The 18,705-nt window shown below is 37.1% G+C and overlaps 1 protein-coding gene across 3 annotated transcripts in view; it reads left to right on the top strand.

The window, feature by feature from the left end:
* CAB39 (calcium binding protein 39) overlaps nucleotides 1-15,047 on the top strand; it is a 40,509-nt gene extending 25,462 nt beyond the window's left edge. For all 3 annotated transcript variants that reach the window (XM_068691683.1, XM_068691684.1, XM_068691685.1), the window contains exons 3-9: nucleotides 998-1,162; nucleotides 5,096-5,214; nucleotides 8,038-8,206; nucleotides 8,977-9,036; nucleotides 9,657-9,722; nucleotides 10,586-10,729; nucleotides 12,558-15,047. In XM_068691683.1, the coding sequence (XP_068547784.1) occupies nucleotides 998-1,162; nucleotides 5,096-5,214; nucleotides 8,038-8,206; nucleotides 8,977-9,036; nucleotides 9,657-9,722; nucleotides 10,586-10,729; nucleotides 12,558-12,746 (912 nt within the window). In that variant the 3' untranslated portion in view covers nucleotides 12,747-15,047. The remainder of the gene's footprint in view (nucleotides 1-997; nucleotides 1,163-5,095; nucleotides 5,215-8,037; nucleotides 8,207-8,976; nucleotides 9,037-9,656; nucleotides 9,723-10,585; nucleotides 10,730-12,557) is intronic.
* The last annotated feature ends 3,658 nt before the right edge of the window (nucleotides 15,048-18,705 follow it).

The raw sequence follows: 18,705 nt of genomic DNA, 5'->3' as shown, positions 1-18,705 counted from the left end.
AAAAACTGTTCATACTTTTTAAGCACGTGAAAGACTAACGTAATATAGCTAAACCAGATATTTAGGGTGATCATTTTCAGTGTTTTATCCCCAGGCTATGAAAACACACAATTAAAGTAGTTCTTCTCTCTCCCCTCCAAGATAACTGTGCTTTAAGATTTAGAAATGGGTGTTGAGAAGTGTTCTTGTTGATTTTATTTTGCTTACGAGAATTCTGCTTCCACTTCTAAACATTGCTCTAGGCCTACACAGCAACTTAGGAATTCCTCGCACTGGCTTTCCAGAATGAGTAGTCAGACCTGACTGCCTTCTGTAAGATTGACTTCAGAGAGGAAACGTCTTACGTTTCTGTTGTCCCCTCTATTGATGTTTTCTTTTGAAGGACCCACTTTTTGTGGCTCTGCCATTTTTTTTATTATTATTATTCTTTTGTACTGAGATAACCCAGAGCTTAGGTGAGGTTCTCTTCAAGGTTTTCCTTTGGAAAGGAAAAAAACCCACCCGTAGTGACTGCAATGGGAGTCTGCTATTTGCCAGAAAACGAAGTGCAAAATCTGTAGGAGTACATTTGGTCTGTCTGGGCACTTCACTAGACAGGCACATATCTCTGTCATGTTTTCCAGTGTGATCCTGTGATCTTTGTTCTACTGTATGGAAATTTTGTCCGGTTCTTTTCATACCGTCACTATTCTTTAGGGGATTTTTGAATGGGAAGTTCAGAGGCACTAAAAAAGAAGATATTTTACTTTTGACAACTTGTCAACTAAATTGCTTGTGTCTTGCCTCTGCCCCTTCTTTTTTTTTTTTTTTTTTAATAACGTATAACAGTCTTGTTTGCAGAAAGATCATCTATTGTTTTCTTAACAGGCTGTCATTTCCTGATTTTTTTTTCCTCCTTAATGGAAGTTTGCAGTTGATAAGAATAATAGTGTGTGCCGTTACAAAGAAAAATTACATTGTCTGTGCTCTAACTATTTTTTTTTCCCCTTTTCTTTAGGCCACTGAGGAGGTTTCAAAAAACCTTGTTGCCATGAAAGAAATCTTGTATGGCACAAATGAAAAGGAACCACAGACAGAAGCTGTGGCACAGCTTGCTCAGGAGCTGTACAACAGTGGTCTCCTTAGTACCCTCGTAGCTGACTTGCAGCTAATTGATTTTGAGGTAAGAAGAGAAGTTTAATGTTTCATGTATTGTATATTTTAAAATAAATACATCTGAATTGCTATCTCTTTAACTGGTTAGAACATCTTTCGATCTACAGCTTCTATTTTCTGGCTGGGGCCAAATCATTAGAAAAAGAACTCAGTATTCCATACTATCTAGAAAATTAAGCAAATACTGAATACAAAATCACTGAATTTAGGCACCTAAGCTGCAGAAAATTGAAGCAGATAAACCTCTAATCCTTATGATACAGTTCTGTTAAAATTATAGAATAATCCTTAATTGTTATGTAGAGAAAAGGATTAATCTTAGTACTAATATTACAGTGAACACAGGCGATAGTACTATCAGCCACCTCAGTATTCTCATCTTATTAAATAAAAAGACTTTCAAATTAAATAAATAAATATAATAAATAAAAAAATATTAAATGACTCATAACGTTTAAGAAGAATGTAAAGTATGTATGGTAAAGCTGTTCCTCTTACTAAGTCTTCAGTGTTTCTCTCTCTTTAGAAATGATGATGTAACCGTTTCTGTTTCCCTCTTTTTCTGTTTATATATTTATAAGCAGAATATATTATATATAACATATGTTATATATTCTGCTTATATATATATATTTATCTATTTATTTATATAAACAAATACAAGATTTTATTGACTACTTCAAAATAGCAGTGCTTACTTTTATTCAAATATATCTCTGTTCAAACCTCGGCCGTATGTCACCACATCACACAGAATAATCTAGCTTCCCACTGCCATGGTGAAAAATCACCCTATTTAGTTCTAAGAAATTGCAGTACAATTGGATTTTCCTGTTTTCCCTGAGGTCCCACAAGAAGTGTGTGGTTGTGTAGGAAAGGAGCCAAAACCCATGTATCTCACCCCACAGCCTTGACCATAAAGGCCATACCACTTAAGGTTGCTTAAGGATGGTATTGTTCATAACCAAGTTGTTCATGATGGGAACAGACTTTGCAAAAGTCCTATTGTAGTATGATGTTCCAAAAATAATAGCTTTCCTCCCTGTTCTTTCTTCTCTCGCCCCCCGCTCCTTGCATAAGTCCCTCTGATATGTGTTTAATTGTAGCGTGGTGGTATTTATTTTGCTACCCACACAAATGTTTACACCAAACATAAAGCATTCAGGTTATTAAATAAGCATGGAGACCTGGGAAAGTTGAGAGTGAATGCTGAAATATGATGGCCTTTAATTGGCGAAGAAAGGAAATGATGAAATGTCATCTGGATTTTGCTGACCTCTAGATTCTTATCAGTTTGGTGTTTACTCGGCTCAGTTATTAGAGAAGGAAACCTTCATTATCTTCTGGTAATGGAGAATGATAACAATTTGTACAGGCTTGCTCTCATTAAAGAGAACTATTCATTTTATTCTAAAGGGACTGGAAAGGACTGCAAGTAGTTTCCTGCTTTTAGATTTTCTGCTGTTTTGTAACACAGGGATATAACCATTCCCCCTTGAGAGAGAAAAAGTCATTCACCTTGGTTTCCAGGCTGGACCACGTCTGCTTTTTAAGGATGGGATCTGGCAGGCTGTCCAGCTATTGTTTTACCTAGAATTAATGTCAACACACCTGTGCTCCAAACTTGCACTAGATTCAGATTTTGGCTATTATATCCCAGATCTCAATGATTTGGGGCTTACTACATTTGAAATGATTTTTCTGTCACTGAGAGAGGTACAAACTTGATTTCCTGTTGGTTTTTAAACTTGAATGTTGAGTTCAGCATTTATTCTTTCTGGCGCCTCCCCTTAAGCTTGAGGCCATTCAGCAATGAAGTAAATGTCACCTTTTTTTTGTCAAGAACTTTGCTCTTCTTGAAGAAGAAGATTTCCGTGGTGGATGCTGAGGTCATAGACAGGGACTGTCTACCCAGATGCTTCAACTTTCGAAACAAACGTAATGTTTTAATCTTGTGCATAGGAAACTGCCTATCTGAAACTTGCTGGGTGGAAAGACCTCGTAAAAATTATATCTGTAGCTAACAAAACCATCTATTTACCAGTGTTAGTAACTCCGCTCTTATCTTCCTGCTGACTTACACGTTTGTAAGAGAGATACCATCCCTTCTGGAACTGTATTTTCTGTTCTTGCTCTTCTTTAAATGAAGGGAAAAACAAAAACCACACTCAAAAAAAAACACAAAAAAAAACAACCAACCAACCAAAAAAAAAAAAAAAAAAAGAAAAAAAAAAAAACCAGAAAAGCCTTTTGCATGAGGGGGCCTGGATCCTGCCGGGAAGACAATGCTAGCACAGTTTCACTCTCACCTCTCGTGGTCGTGACTATTGGCACAAGGTTCGGTGCCTGTTTGCTCTTGTTAGCCCATGAGGTCACTTCGCAGTGCTTTCAACAATAACTTGACTTGGTATTACTGCGTGCCACTAGCAGTTCACTTCTGTGGAGAATAAGAAAATGTTGTTCTGGCTGGGGAATCCAAAGCAAAATGTGAGATCTAGAGCAAAATTGGCAATGTTAGTGAATGAGAGTCGATGACTATATTATGTGGAGTTGGAGTAAAGCAGTTTCTGGAAACACTGCTCTACTCATTTCAGAACAAAGAGTTCTGGTGTTGCTTTAGGCTGGCGTTCAGTGGAATTGTAATAGAGAAAACAAGCATTTACAAACAAACTCTTATGTCCTGAAAACAACAGTGCCTCAAACCGTCGGTGGTAATTCACAAACATGCCATTTGTAAAACTACAATCCTCCTACATTTTTACAAACATTCAAATTTTTTTTTTCTTATGCAATCTTCTTTATGGTGATTGGAAAACTGAAGGAGTTTTGAAAAATTGCTGCTGTTTTTTAAATACTTGCTAATTAAATGCAGTCTGAATTTTACTCCAAAGCTTGCAAATGTTACCCTGGAAGTTTATAGTACCAGGTAGAGTTCATCAAGAGAAATGATCTACGTGTGGTCTGTGTTTAACATTCAGGAAGCCTTCACGTGGAATTGCTTAAAAGGCCTTTCTTAGCAAACCCAATCTTAGTACAAGTTTGCCTGGTAGATTTTGAATTACATCTGATAACACATAGTCGTGAAGTTGTATTTATGGCAGTCTGAAATGGAAAGCTAATTGCAGAACTTTGGCTTTTAAATGATGCCTGTGAATGATGGTGAGAAGTGCTTATATTTATAACCAGCTTTTAGTCCATACCAATTTGGCATCTTTAGCTGTGGTCTGAAATGTCGTAGAATAAATAAATAAGAGGTGTATATCTATTCAGAAGAGAACGTTCCCAGCCACTTTCATGCTGCCTGGTTTTTTCATTGTGCATTTTTGTGTGTATAATCTGTGCTGAATTCAAGCATCTTGTTCTTTTTTATACTACTTTGTCTGTTGCAAAATGTGAGACTTGCATTTTAGGTCAGTGGGTGAGTTCTCTTTGTAGTTCTATTTATTTTACTTCCTTAAGTTCCAACTTTAAGTTGAATGTTAACACTGCAGTCAGAAGTGCTCTACAGACAACTAATGGTGGAATTAAACGTTCCTAGAGAAAGGGAGAGGATAATGGAGTATTGAAGAAACACACTTTCAGGCAGAAGCACAGTTGAAAACTGGTACGTTATTGGCAAAAAAACAAGAATAAAGCAAGTCCAGGAGACTGAAGCTACACAGAGGTGTCAGATAAAATATAAACTGGCTTTATTTCTTAACATAAATAACCTGTGATCTGGCTGAAACATCTGGCTGATACTGTTTAGAATGTTTTGGCATATTTGAAATGGGTATAAAGAAACAGACTATGGATGTGATCTGATTAAGATCAGAGTACAGAGGCTGACTGAACTGCAGAACTCGCTGTGGTATGAATGTATGAGATGATGGTAATGTTTAATTCTTACTTGAACAGTGAACTTGAATATTATGTGTTTAACTACTTACGTTTTTGACAGGGCAAAAAAGATGTTGCTCAAATTTTCAACAACATCCTCAGAAGGCAAATTGGTACAAGAACTCCCACAGTTGAATACATCTGCACTCAACAGAATATATTGTTCATGCTGTTAAAAGGGTATGTATGCTGTGAGGCATAAATACACTTTTTAATGAAGTAAGAAGTTTGTAAATTCAAATTCACAGCGAAGTGCTGAGTTTTGGAACACTTCTTCTTCTTTTGCAGTATAATTGTTTCCCTCCACCCCCCTTTCCTAAGGGCCTGTAAATCCCCTAAGTAAAAGAATATTTGAGTAATAAACACCGGAAATAAACTTTTGCATGAAATACAACTGAAAATTGAGAACTGATTGTAACCTAAAATATTATTACTAGGGTACTGCAGACATTTTCCTTTTGGTATACTGTTTGATCCAATTGAAATTATTTCCTTCTGAACTTACTCATTTATCGAGTAGTAAAGGCTGCTTTTTTTTTTTTTTCCCTTTAACCACTGTCCTTTCCAGTTTGCTGTCATACCCCATGGTCTTAGTTTGTCTTAGACATTTTATTCATAGTGATTCATATTCCCGTAGTCACATAAATGTACCAGCTCAAACTCAGCCTAACAGAATGACTCAGAGCACATGCATGTTAGCCTCTTCTTTCTTCCTCCGTTCTTGTATTAGGGTTGGAGCTGCGTCATCTTTAAAGTCCCTTCCAACCTAAGCCATTCTATGATTATTTCTGGTTCTTGGTGTTGGAGAATCATGTCATACCGAACACATGGTTGCACGTGTAGAGCTGTGGATCTCAAACATGAAAGTAGAATATGTTGTTAGCATTTTCTTGTGAAAATAAGATTTAAAAAAATGAGAATGTGCTACATGTAAGAAGAATTGTTCATGTTTCTATTGTCATTAACTAGGAAAGTTCTGAAAGTTGCAACTCCAATATTAATTCTAGGATAGAAAAGTTCATCAATATTAATAAGCTATTCTTGAAGTGTAGCCATTTCAAGTATTAATTATATAATTAAAGCTTCTGGGTAAGCTTACTTCAGTAAGCTTCCATGGACCACAGTTGGTTAGTACTCAATCCACTTACTGGATTGGCTAGAAGATGAAGCAAAGGGACGTACTTCTCAGTGAGATATTTGCCTACGTTACGTTGAGATATGAGGATAATCAAATATGTTTTTAACATCTGAACAGGAAGTGTTACTTTGTTCTTCCTTCCTCCTCCTCCTAGTTCATAGCAGTAAATAGAGATGCTCACCGAGTTCAGAGTGAAACCTGCCAAATATATTGTATTGGGCTAGTGTATTGGGCTAGTTTATTTTCACGTTGTAAGATGTACAGTCTGCCAGAGGTGCTTTGATTTCCTTTTTCCTGTGTTGCAGCCATGATTCCGAGAAGGAAGATTTAAATGTTACAAGGGCAAAACAATTATTAATTGTGGCATAATATGAAAGAGGATATTGATTCAGTACTTCTGAAAACAATTTACGAAAAGACGAATTTGAGATGTAGAGCGATGAAACTACTTTCTCAGCATGCTCTTCTTAATGTGTGACTGAATGAAGATTGCAACACAGTTGTCCTAATTCTTGGTCTGTGTTGTTACTCTTCAGAGAGCATTATTCTGACAGGGATCGTTGAAAGATATTCATAAGTCAGGATGTTTGAAATGGGCATTTAATTAGCTTTAATGACTTAAGTGTTACATCTGGAATCTGACTGAGTCAATTTATGCTAATTTAAACTATGTGGTAAATTACAAAAAGTCCAGTAGATTCCAAGTCTTCGTGACAAGTTAAATAGGAGAGTATTGCAGCATTTAATGTGAAAATTTATTCATAAGCAAATGTTTTTGTATGATAATTTAGTAAGTGCTTAGTACGCACAATGATGCTTTGCTCCGGAGTTAAGCTGGTGAATTTAAATTGGCTTCAGATGCATTAGGGCCAACACCTTTTTAGGTGGAAGGTGTATAAGGGACTTTGCTTCAGAAGCAAGTAGGAAACAACAGACACAACTTGTCTGTGGATTGGGATAGCCTGTGTTGCAACATGCTGAGATTAGTTTTGGGGTCAGAAAGACAGACCCTTATTCATCCTGTTTTCTACTATTAGTGTGCTTGGGAACTCAAGGAGGTAGTAGAAAGTACAGAGGTGTATTTCTGTCAAATATGTCTCAGAGACACTGTTGTGAGATTTTAGCAGCTGCTGTTGGCATATGCTAAAATCAGCTGAGAGAACACACCAGTATTTGAGCAGGAAAGCCTGCCAACAAAGTGTAGCGACAATTTCTAAACGAAGCTGTCCCTGACGGCTTCATCACTTTCATCAAATCAGTGATGGTCATATTCCAGAAGGTCTCTGGTAGGAAGTTGCAGATACTGTACTCAAGGCAATACTCGAGCGCAGAGAGTGTAATCCTTAAAATTAGAGGATGCTGCAGCCAACATGTCAAGCTGGAAGCCCGTGATGTATAGAGCAGACGGTGATGCTGAAAATGGTTTAATGAAAGAGTGGCCATGAATTAATGTCCAGTGTTATTTACCATTTAGCTTCAAAACTCATATTAAGGGTAGTTTTATGTAAATTATTGTCAGCTGTAAGCAAATAGCTTTCAAGACAGATCACTTACTGCTTTTCAGATGTCTGCAATTGTACCAATATGTAAAAAGAAAACTGATTTTGAGTACAAAGAAAATAGTTTTATTTAATCTTGTTTCTCACTTTATGAATGAATATTGGCAATGATTTGGCAATAAATTGGCAGTGATTTCAGTGATATTTCAGACAAGTATTAGAAGGTGAAATTTAATACAGAAGTGAGTACCTCATTCTTTGAATTCTTGTTTATATAATAGAATAGAAAACTGTAATTAGTGCAGAATTGCAATGGTAACTTCTGAAAGTATTTATAAAGAATCTGTGGCTTTTGTTTTTAAACAGGTACGAATCTCCAGAAATTGCTCTAAATTGTGGGATAATGCTTAGAGAATGCATCAGACATGAACCACTTGCTAAAATAATCTTGTGGTCAGAACAATTCTATGATTTCTTCAGATATGTGGAAATGTCAACATTTGACATTGCTTCAGATGCATTTGCCACATTCAAGGTAAATTACACCCCATATTTAAGTTATTTCTATAGTTTTCCACTGTGTGAACCCAGATGTGTGTTATACTCTTGAGCAAAAAGGTTTAAAGAGAGGAGAAAAATACTAGTGAAAATGGGTAAGCTGAACATTGTTCTTCCTTATTTCTCACAATGCAAGATATTTAAACATGCATATTCTGTTCCCAATAACAATTCTAGAAAGCAAGATTTAAATTACCATGTTAATACACGTACACTTTCATGCTAGGGAATTTTAAATCTGTCTCTCCAGCTATTCAAGTGATTGAACTCATTTTCATTGCATTATGTTTGTTTATTGAGTATATTTGATACTACTTCTGGAGGTATTTTTTGTTGTCCTAACCAAAAAAACCCAACCCACAAAACAAAACAAGAAAAAAACAGTTACAGGACTACAAACATAATAGTTATCAGTGTTAAGTAGTGGTCTCAACCTCAACTGTGTATAGCTCTGTGCAGAGCATACCCTTGATCTGTAACTGCCATTCTTCAATGATAGTTCCACAGAACTGCGTGAATTAATATGTAGCAGACTTTTCCTAATTGATCCGAAGGTCCTTTGCAATTCCTACGTATAAGTAACTACTTCCATATCCTAAGTTTCTTCTTTGTTTAAAAATATAGCAACATTGTCTGTTGGATGCCTTATGTGCACTCCCAGTTTATTCAGAATGTGAATGTACCATATGTACCATATAATGTATCATACAAGTTTTTATGGAAAATATTGTTTTTACTCTTTTACAGGATTTGCTTACAAGACACAAGTTGCTAAGTGCAGAATTTTTGGAACAACATTATGATAGGGTGAGCAAATATATTTCATTATTCAGAATTTTCTAGTACTGCCTATCTTTGAATAAAACAGTATTTTCTCACCTTATTTAGATTCCTTTTTGAAAATTTATATACAATATTAAGCCAAATGAACCTAAAGTAATTTCTGTCAAAGCAGTACAATTAACATTAAGATCTTACAGTTGAATGTAAAAAGTGTAAAAGCAATAGGCTAAGGCAAAAATCTAATTCTGTGAAAATGTGTTTTTTCCACTAGAGGGAACTCTTTCCTAGTCTTTATCGTTTGTCCATGTTAATGCACAACAGGCCAAGAATACAAGATATCTGGGGACTTCTGAAATTAATGAATAGTGTTCAGTGACAAGAACTACTATAGTTCAAAAAATAACAAGAAATGCTTTCAGTACATTGCAGTCTAGAGATTAAAGCCTACTAAAAGTGTAACTACATATATTTTTAAAGCATATACAAATTTTAAGCAGCACTGACTTACAGGAAACTATTGAGATTTCAGATTTTGTTTACATTTTTGTTCATGGATTTTCATGCAATTTTTTTATAATAATTTGGAAGAAGAGCACTTGTGGCTCTTGGAAAGGTTTTAACCATTCTCTTTATTCTGTGTTCAGTTCTTCAGTGAATACGAGAAGTTACTTCATTCGGAAAATTATGTGACAAAGAGACAGTCACTTAAGGTAAAGCAATTTTTTCTTCTTAGATGCAAAATTAGAGAATGTCTTCAATTTCAAGGTGGGTTGACTAATTTAAATTACTTAAGTTACTGCCTCGGATAATATGTGTCTTTTTACCTATGTTTTAATTCTTGGGATCACTTAATTTCTTTTAGTCCAGTCCTGCCATTATTTGGCATCCAGTGCACACCAAGTCATTTCCCTCCCTATGCAGATATGGCTATCTGCAAGAGTTGGTTTATTTATCGTTTAATTTCCTTCAACAAATAATCAACATATTATTTAGTAAAGAGACTCACGTAGTGTGACTACAGCAATTTGAGTTAATCAGAAATATTGAACATAAATACAAATGTAAGTTAACTTGTAGCAAGGGTGGTACTCGTGAGGAAGCTTACTACTCCTGCGACAGTGCTCCCCACAGCAAGAGGTTCTGTGTACTTTTGAGAGTGTGGGAGGTAGGGGAAATAAGTGTATAAAATCCACTGAAGTTTCTGCTTTTTTCTTTTTTTGTTTTTGCATCCCTTCTGGACCAAGTAGGTAGTAAAAGAAGTGCAGATACTTCTCATTTGAAATACTAACTCTCTTTCCTTACCAAATTCTTGCAGATGATGTATAAGTTCTGTGTAAATAGAAAAAACAATGAAGTTGTGAGGGAAAAAAAAGAGTGAAAAAGTCTTTTTACTTTAAATCCCAGTTCATAACAAAAGGGGAATAAAAGGATACTTTTCAGTTGCATGTTGAAAAAAAGGATGTTTTAGTGTGACTTTTTCTACTTTTACAGACTGATGTAAATTATCCAGCATGTTTAAAAGCAGTTATAAGTTGTCTCTCATCACTTATCTCACCTTGTTTTCCACTTCTAGCTTCTTGGTGAATTATTACTGGATAGACACAACTTCACAATTATGACGAAATACATCAGTAAACCTGAAAATCTCAAACTAATGATGAACCTTCTACGAGACAAGAGTCGTAACATTCAGTTTGAGGCCTTTCATGTGTTTAAGGTAAATTTAAAAACAACCACATGCACAAAAAAAAACAAAACACCAAAACAAAACCAAACAGGAGCTGTTCAGTTGAGTAAACTACTGAGTCTAAATGAAGCTTATCTGAATGTTTGCTAAGTGGTTAAATGAGAAAGAACTACTGTTTGCTATTATGATCCATCTTTACAAATTATCATTGTATTCAGTGATGAGTGACATTTGTCGGGGGGACCAGTGCTCTTTAATGTCTTTGTCAGTGGCATGGACTAGGGGATTGAGTGCACCCGCAGCAAATTTGCTGATGACATCAAGCTGTGTGGTGGGGCTGACACGCTGGAGGGAAGGGATGCCACCCAGAGGGACCTGGGCAGGCCTGAGGCCTGTGTGAACCTCATGGGGGTCAACAAGGCCTCGGGTCAGGGCAACCCCAAGCACCAACACAGGCTGGGCAGAGAATGGGTGGAGAGCAGCCCTGGGAGAAGGCCCTGGGGGTGCTGGTGGATGAGAAGCTCGACACGAGCCAGCAATGTGTGCTTGTGGCCCAGAAAGCCACCCATACCCTGGGCTGCACCACCAGCAGCGCAGCCAGCAGGGTGGGGAGGGGATTGTCCCCTGCTCTGCTCTTGTGGGGCCCCAGCTGCGGGGCTGCATTCAGCTCCGGGGCCCCAGCATAAGGAGGACACGGACCCGTTGGAGCGGGTCCAGAGGAGGCAACGAGGATGATCAGAGGGCTGGGGCACCTCTCCCATGGAGATAGGCTGAGGGAGTTGGGGTTGTTGAGCCTGGAGGAGAGAAGGCTCCAGGGAGATCTTACAGCGGCCTGCCAGTGCCAAAAGGGGGCTGCAGGAGAGCTGGGGAGGGACTTCCCAGCTCTCCTGCAGCGTAGTGATAGGGGAACGTAGGGGAGCGTGGTGATAGAACAAGGGGGAATGGCTTTAAACTAAAAGGGGGCAGGTTTAGATTAGATGTTGGGAGGAAATTCTTCACTCAGAGGGCGATGAGGCCCTGGCCCAGGCTGCCCAGAGCAGCTGTGGCAGCCCCATCCCTGGCAGTGCCCAAGGCCAGGCTGGATGGGGCTGGGGGCAGCCTGGGCTGGGGGCAGGGGGCCCTGCCCAGGGCAGGGGGGTTGGAGCCAGGGACTCTTTGAGGTCCCTTCCAACCCAAACCATTCTACAATTCTATGGTCTTTAAAAAATTGTTTGGAAAGCACTTAAGAACTTTCATATGATTGGTCAGGGTGATCTCTTGGAAAATTTTGAAATTAAGAAAGATGGAGTACAGTAGGACAAGGAGGAATCCATGATTTTATGTGAAAGCATGAAGCATATTGGAGTTCAGAAGTGTTTTCATCATGCTGCATGGTGCTATGAAGGATAGCAGCGTTTTAACCAAGCCAGCAACATTTCAAAGCCTAAATGTAGTCTGCATATTAAAACAGATACATTTTGACTTTGCAGCAGACAAGCAAGTAACTAAGAGCTTGGAGTTACAGTTTGAGGTATAAAAGTTTTCAGTGAGCTTTAATATACCCATCTGATATTGTATACAATAGAGGATGATGTATTTGCTACAGAATTTAACTGTGTGATTTTTCAGTGGATTCTGCAGAGGGTATTGTGACTAATCAACTTGTACAAACTGGATTTACCTCAGTACTGTAATGTTTGATTTCTGTTCTAATTAAAATAAAAAATGGGGGGTAGTTTTAAAATAAAACTTTGATTTACTCCATTATGTTTTCTGTATACATTTTGGGATATTGAGTAGTTTTTTTTTGTTTGTTTGTTTGTTTTTTAACTTAAACTCCTGTTTCCTATTACACTAAATGCCATTTGTTTTCTTGCAGGTGTTTGTAGCCAATCCTAACAAGACACAGCCTATATTAGACATCCTTCTAAAGAACCAGACCAAACTTATTGAGTTCCTCAGCAAGTTTCAGAATGACAGGACCGAGGATGAACAATTTAATGATGAGAAGACCTATTTAGTTAAACAGATCAGGGATTTGAAGAGACCAGCACAGCAAGAAGCTTAATCTCCAGTAAACCCCTATAATATTAAACCCAAGTTCAGCATTTGCTGTTAGATATTCAGCATCAGGCACTCTTATCGATTCATGAGGAACATTACTGCTAATCTGCTGTTCAGTGAACGGTTTTTGTTTTTCTTTTTTAGTCCAAGTTGAAAAACATAGCTGCTGCTTTCTTGCACAATGTGGACTTTCTTGATATTTGTGTCATTTCAGAATTCAAAGACACTGCTTGTTTTAGGAGTCCTGAAAAGAAAGATTCTAGGTTCATGAACGCAAACATATAGATACTAGTTTGGTTTAGGAAAGAAGGTATTAATGTAGTTAAGTAACAGGTTGCATGCTTGCAAATCTGAATAAATCTGTATGTTTGCACTTACCTTGTTTGAGATATGAGCACAATGTGACCTGTGCATTCCTGGCACCCTAGTATAAGATTATATGCCTTGATTTAAAAAAAAAAAAAAAGTGCAGTGCTTTATTTGTAATCAAAGGGGAAATGTATCTAAGATGTGAGCTTATTGGGATAAACAGTTGTCTTGCAAATAAACTGATATTGAAACTTAGCAACTTTTAAAAGAGTGAAATCTCAAGGTTCATAAGGAAAATGTATATATGCCTTTCACTGCTTTATAGATTTTTTGACATGATTTGATTTTTCTGAGAATTGACTTGTAAACTTGGAAATATGTTCTAAGGGTTTTTGTTAATTTTACTTTTAAAGGTATTTCAGACAGTAGACCTAGCAGTGACATTTTGCATTTCATTTCAACAGTGCTTGCTGGTTTCTTTTGTATATAACTCCTAGGCTGCTCATTTCTTTAAAATATGATTTAATTTGTACAGCAGAGGAATGTTATTGTATTAGTCTGTAACTATTACCTAATATTGAGTTTTGCAAAATGAATGCTCATATGTAATTGAATACTTCAGATCACATGGAAATGCTGATTTAACGATCTTAAGTACTGCAGCATTAAAAGAAAAAAACACAACAAATTCTTTGTATTCACTTATCTAATGGGGTGCCATCAATTAGAGTAGGCTGAAATAGAGAACTGGAACCCTCGATACTAGATTCTTACTGGATACTATTGGCCTTATTCAATTAAACTAGTGTTGTGCTCACCCGCTCTGCAAATGGCAAAGATTATGCTAAATTAATATTGATTCCTCTTACTTCTGGGGAGCCTGCAGTGCATCATTTCTTTCTTACAGTAGGTAACTCAGTACAGTAGTTATGAAAGTGAATGATTTAATCCCCTCTGACTTCAATAAACGTAATTACATAGATGTCCTAGGGTAACAAAAGACTTAATTTTGTTGATTTTGTTTTTTAATGCTGCAAACTATCAGTATTTATAAAAACAAAAAAACAACTTTGATTTTGCACCATGTTTTTGTTACTGTGACCATACAAAAGGAATCTACTAAATATAGCTAAACAATGTTATTAAAGTTGTATTTATCCATCATATAGTAACGTTAAGATCACAACCAACCAAACATATGGATTGGAGTCTGAAAGTTCAAATTCTGCATGGCTGAATCTGATTGAGAATGCTATAGAAAATGTTTGTTGCTTCCTGTCCTTTTCCTGATTAAAATATTTTGCAGTCAGCAAAATGAAACTCCTAAGTGACATTTAAGCTGATTTGAAAGCCTTCACAAGGGAAGTCAGCTCCAGAAAACGAAGTGTTTTCACTCAGTAGTTTAAAATTTCTCTTAACATTAGAATTGGCCTTTGCAAATTCCTTAATGCGTCCTTTGCAAACAGACTCATTTTGCCTACTGGAAAGCAAATAGCTTGCTCTTCATGGAGATCACTTACAGAGGCAGGCAAAATTGGCCATGAGATGACGATATAGTTCAGTACCAACAGTCTCTGTTTTTTTTTGGTTTATCACAGCTGAGTGGAAGAAAACATCATTTGCCAAGTTACTCACCATAACATATAAGGCTTCCTCTCTAGAAAAATGTAGAAGTGCTAAAAGATTTGTGTCTGTAAAGGAGTGAGAACATTTGGACTGGGTTATAGGTTACTCTATATTAGGTCTTGGAAATAATGGCTATGGTAACTTTTTTTAATATGTGAAAACATTTGAATGTTGGCTTTCGAAAAGAAGTTGTATTTAAATTAAAGCTCATTTGACGTGCTCTTCGTATTAAAACAAAACAAAACAAGCTATTGTTCTGGAAGTGGTTTCTTATCTGCTTGAAGGCTTAAGGATATTACTACAAGTTATTTAAATGTGAGCGGTTTTTGGTTTTGTGTGTGTTTCTTTCCTTTTTTTTTTTTTTTTTTTTTTAAATAAGAGATGTATACAATTGTAATTCTACTTCCATGGTAGCATTTCATTTCCCCTGAGGAAAATGCATTTCTTATCCAAAAAAATCTGGCTGGCCCCATAATTTAAATTGAAATAAAATTTTGAAGAAAAACGTGTGTGCTTTTACTGTGTTTGTGAAGATCATAAGTTTCTCGTGGATATGAATCTTTTTCCCTTTGTTGCCTTAGAAGGGTTCAGCTTTCTCGCTTTTGAATAGGAAATAATTCTAAGTCATGAATGACTCTGGGTTGAAAAAACATTTCTAAGGAACTAAGGTGAAGTGCTATATTAGAGTTACAATCAGTTTTAATTAATTGTAGGTAGCCTCTCTTGCTTATATGTACTATTATCTTCTGATTTTATTCCTCTTGGCATGACCAAAGGCAGGGAGAGGAGATGCTATGTCATGCATCACATCCAGAGACAGGATTAGTGGAAGTGAATCCCTGATAATTTTAGCCCCTTGCCTTCTCTCCACATTTACAGAGCAAAAGCGTGTGGGACTGGGGACTGCTAACTCTTTCCGTAGGAAATATTATGGTTTCTTTATCTCTGAACCTGTCTGCCTCTGTTATTCACAGGTAACCCCCTAAGTAGCGATGTCAAGAGGATCACTGTTATATTGAAAAAAGCAACATTCGGGGGGGGGTTGTTGTAGGTTCTTCAGAGTTTTGTTTAGCAAAATTACTGAAAATCATGGTTTCCTGCTGGGAACCTACTAATGCTGCAGACAAAAATATTGAGTCTATTATAGCCTGCACTAGCAGCTACAATTCTTGGAGCCTTTATACATAGTTTTAGCATGTTTTTTTTTTCTTCTGAGACTAAGACTGCATATTACAAGGGAAGGACTAATTTATACCTGTAGTCAACTTGTTCACTTTAATGAAAAAAGGTGCTCCAGTAGGTAATGAAAAATAGTGCTCAGGCTGGATACCTGAATGGGTGTTTGGCTGAAACAAATGAGGGAGAAAAGCATGGGAAAGCAAAGAGATACTGTATTGACCTGTAAAATTTATTTTCGCAGCAGACCTGATCATAGGGACGTGAGCTGACATCTCAGAGCCAGAGTACCAGCTGCCCTTGGAGCACGTGGGACCAGGTCACACACAAAGCTGCATGCAGTAAGTTTGCCTCTCTCTGGCCTGCCAAGTTGGTCCTAGGACACAACTTCATCTGTTTTTCCTTTTGCTGCTATTCTTTCCCCAGCCTTTGCCCTCTCTCTATTCTGGACTTTTGCTAGCTACTCGGCTGAATAATTTTTCTGTCCCCTACCTGTCTGCTTGTTTGAGTTGCTGCCATCTCACTGGGTGCAGTGGCTTTTTTTTCTGTTGTCCTTCTGATTGGTTCTCGTGATACCTTTCTTCAAAGGTTTTAGCAATTGCAAAAGTTATTTGTTAAAATTGTTATAAGTTTCTTTTAGTTTTTCAGCATATTGTAATTACAGTTGATTATTAGTCTTGTATGTGAGAAAAATTAACCCTGTTACTTCACATGTCATCTCTTCAAATCAGCGTTGAGCTTATTCTGTGAGAGCTGTTGCCAGCATTGAAATCTGTACTTACAAGCATACCTGATTGGATCTGATTGAAATTTGGAGGCAGGAATCAAAATGGGAATTAGGTTAGAAAGGAGAGGAGAGAGGGACAGCAGTATATTGCATTTTTTGAACGAAATTGGTTATTTTTGGAAAAGAGACCTGTTCTGCTTCCCATTTAAAGCTATCTACTGATACAATGAAAAGAACACCCTGTGTTATACAGACAACATGTCATTAGACTTTTGGCAAGTGTGTTTTATTCACAACAAAATACTGTCTAAAAAAGAGAAGTTATTTATTTATTAATTTATTTTTAGAAGGCTCATACTGCAGATTCTGTTTTGTACTGCAAAAATAAGGATTTTTTTTTTCTTGCTCAGAAGTGCACTGCCCAGAACTGGTCTTTTGTCACTTCGCATAAATGGATTGCTTATGCTATAGATTTTGACTGTCTACTGCAGGAGAATTTTCCAACTATGTAGGCTTGAGGCTGAGTGTGACTCAGTACACAGTATTTCATCTGCTGTGGGAAAGCATCACGCATCTGGATGTGACACTAGCCTAACCGCCTTACGTGTTGCTAATAATGTTAAAACTAAAGGATTGATCTAGAGGGCTTGTGCAGAAGGAGGGAAGATAAAAAATATGCGCTAATATGAAGGTACATTCTGGTTTTTTTGGAGTGGTATCTGGAAAAAATAAGAGACATATTTATGGTACTTTTATATCCATGTGAACAGCTTTGTATGCACCATTTCAGATAAATGCCCGTGAGTGGAGTTGCCTACTGTCTTGCCCAAAATTAAGTCAACAGTACGCCTTTTTTCATTTTTTCCACAGCAGGTGCCTGGTGCTAAGCTGTTGTGGAGGTTCCCCTTACAGTTTCTTGTTTCTTCCTATTGTGGCAGTCTTTGGGAGTGCCTCACGTCCTACCACAATGAAATTCAGGGAGACGTAAATGCAAGTTTTGATTGAAAACCTACTCTTAAAACAAATGTTGAACAGGACTTAATACTGCTTAGTCTTATTTGGAAACTTAAAGGAGAGGACTAATTTTCCTTTAAATTTAGACAAGAAACAGAAAAGTAAGAGTTCATGACTATAATTCAAGGCACCTAGGTAAGGAATGCAATACCTGGAAGTGCAGTGTTAACATAGTTGAGGTGTGAATAAACCATGATTTTAGTCTCAGCTCTTTAACAGATTGTAAAGCTGCGTGGAATTAAAAGAAAGCCCATCACTAAGAGAAATTGGAATATGTTGCAGGCTTTTAGGCACCTAGAGAGGCTGAGAAATGCACTCTGGAGAGAGAGCAAAAGTTGCAAAAGCTTCATGTGGATATAAAACTTGGTTTGCAGCAGCTGAATTCCCTGTTTTTTATTCATTTATTGTACATCTCTGGAATTACAGACTGCTGGGTTGTGCCAGCTGATGTCCAGACAATTACGCAAAAGCCACATTTAAGGATTTACAATAATACATTTTTACAAAAAAAAAAGTTACAAAATTTTTTAAAGAAGTAGGAGAAAAATCTCTCAAAGAAAAACAATTTATTGGCTGAGCTAGGTTTTTACAGTGTTTCTTCAGGCTGTAGAACAATCTGGAAACCCAGTGGGCTGAACTGCAATCACAAGTATGCATCACTGCGTTTCCTTAGTGTTTGAGGGGCCCTCGTGATATGCAGAAATACTGATCAGCACTGGGTCTTGGTTGGACATCACATCAGAGCAATGCTTTAGAAAAAGCATAGATAGAGCCATCATCAGTGTGACACAACAGGTAGAAACCTGCAGGGAAACATGGGATAAGTTTCTTACTTAGAAAAAGGATTTTGTGAATGGCTTGTAGATATCTATTGTTTATTTATATGTAAGTATGTATAAACTCAAGTTTATAATGCCCACCTTCTCTTGGTTATCTACTTGCTTTGAGCAGAACCTGCAGGTGGAAGGGGAGAGGAATGAATGGTGGTGAAGAGGAATTTACTAAAATACCAAGGAAAAGCATGTTTCCTTTCTCACAGCTACTTTTCAGTCTGAATGTGTTTCCCCTTTGTCTTTGGAACAATGGAATAAACTGAAAACTGGCATGGGGT

Source organism: Anas acuta, chromosome 9 (genome assembly GCF_963932015.1).
Source record: "Anas acuta chromosome 9, bAnaAcu1.1, whole genome shotgun sequence".
In the NCBI taxonomy this organism is placed as follows: Eukaryota; Metazoa; Chordata; class Aves; order Anseriformes; family Anatidae; genus Anas; species Anas acuta.
Note: the sequence above shows the minus strand (reverse complement) of the source record. Positions and strands in the feature narration are given on the sequence as shown.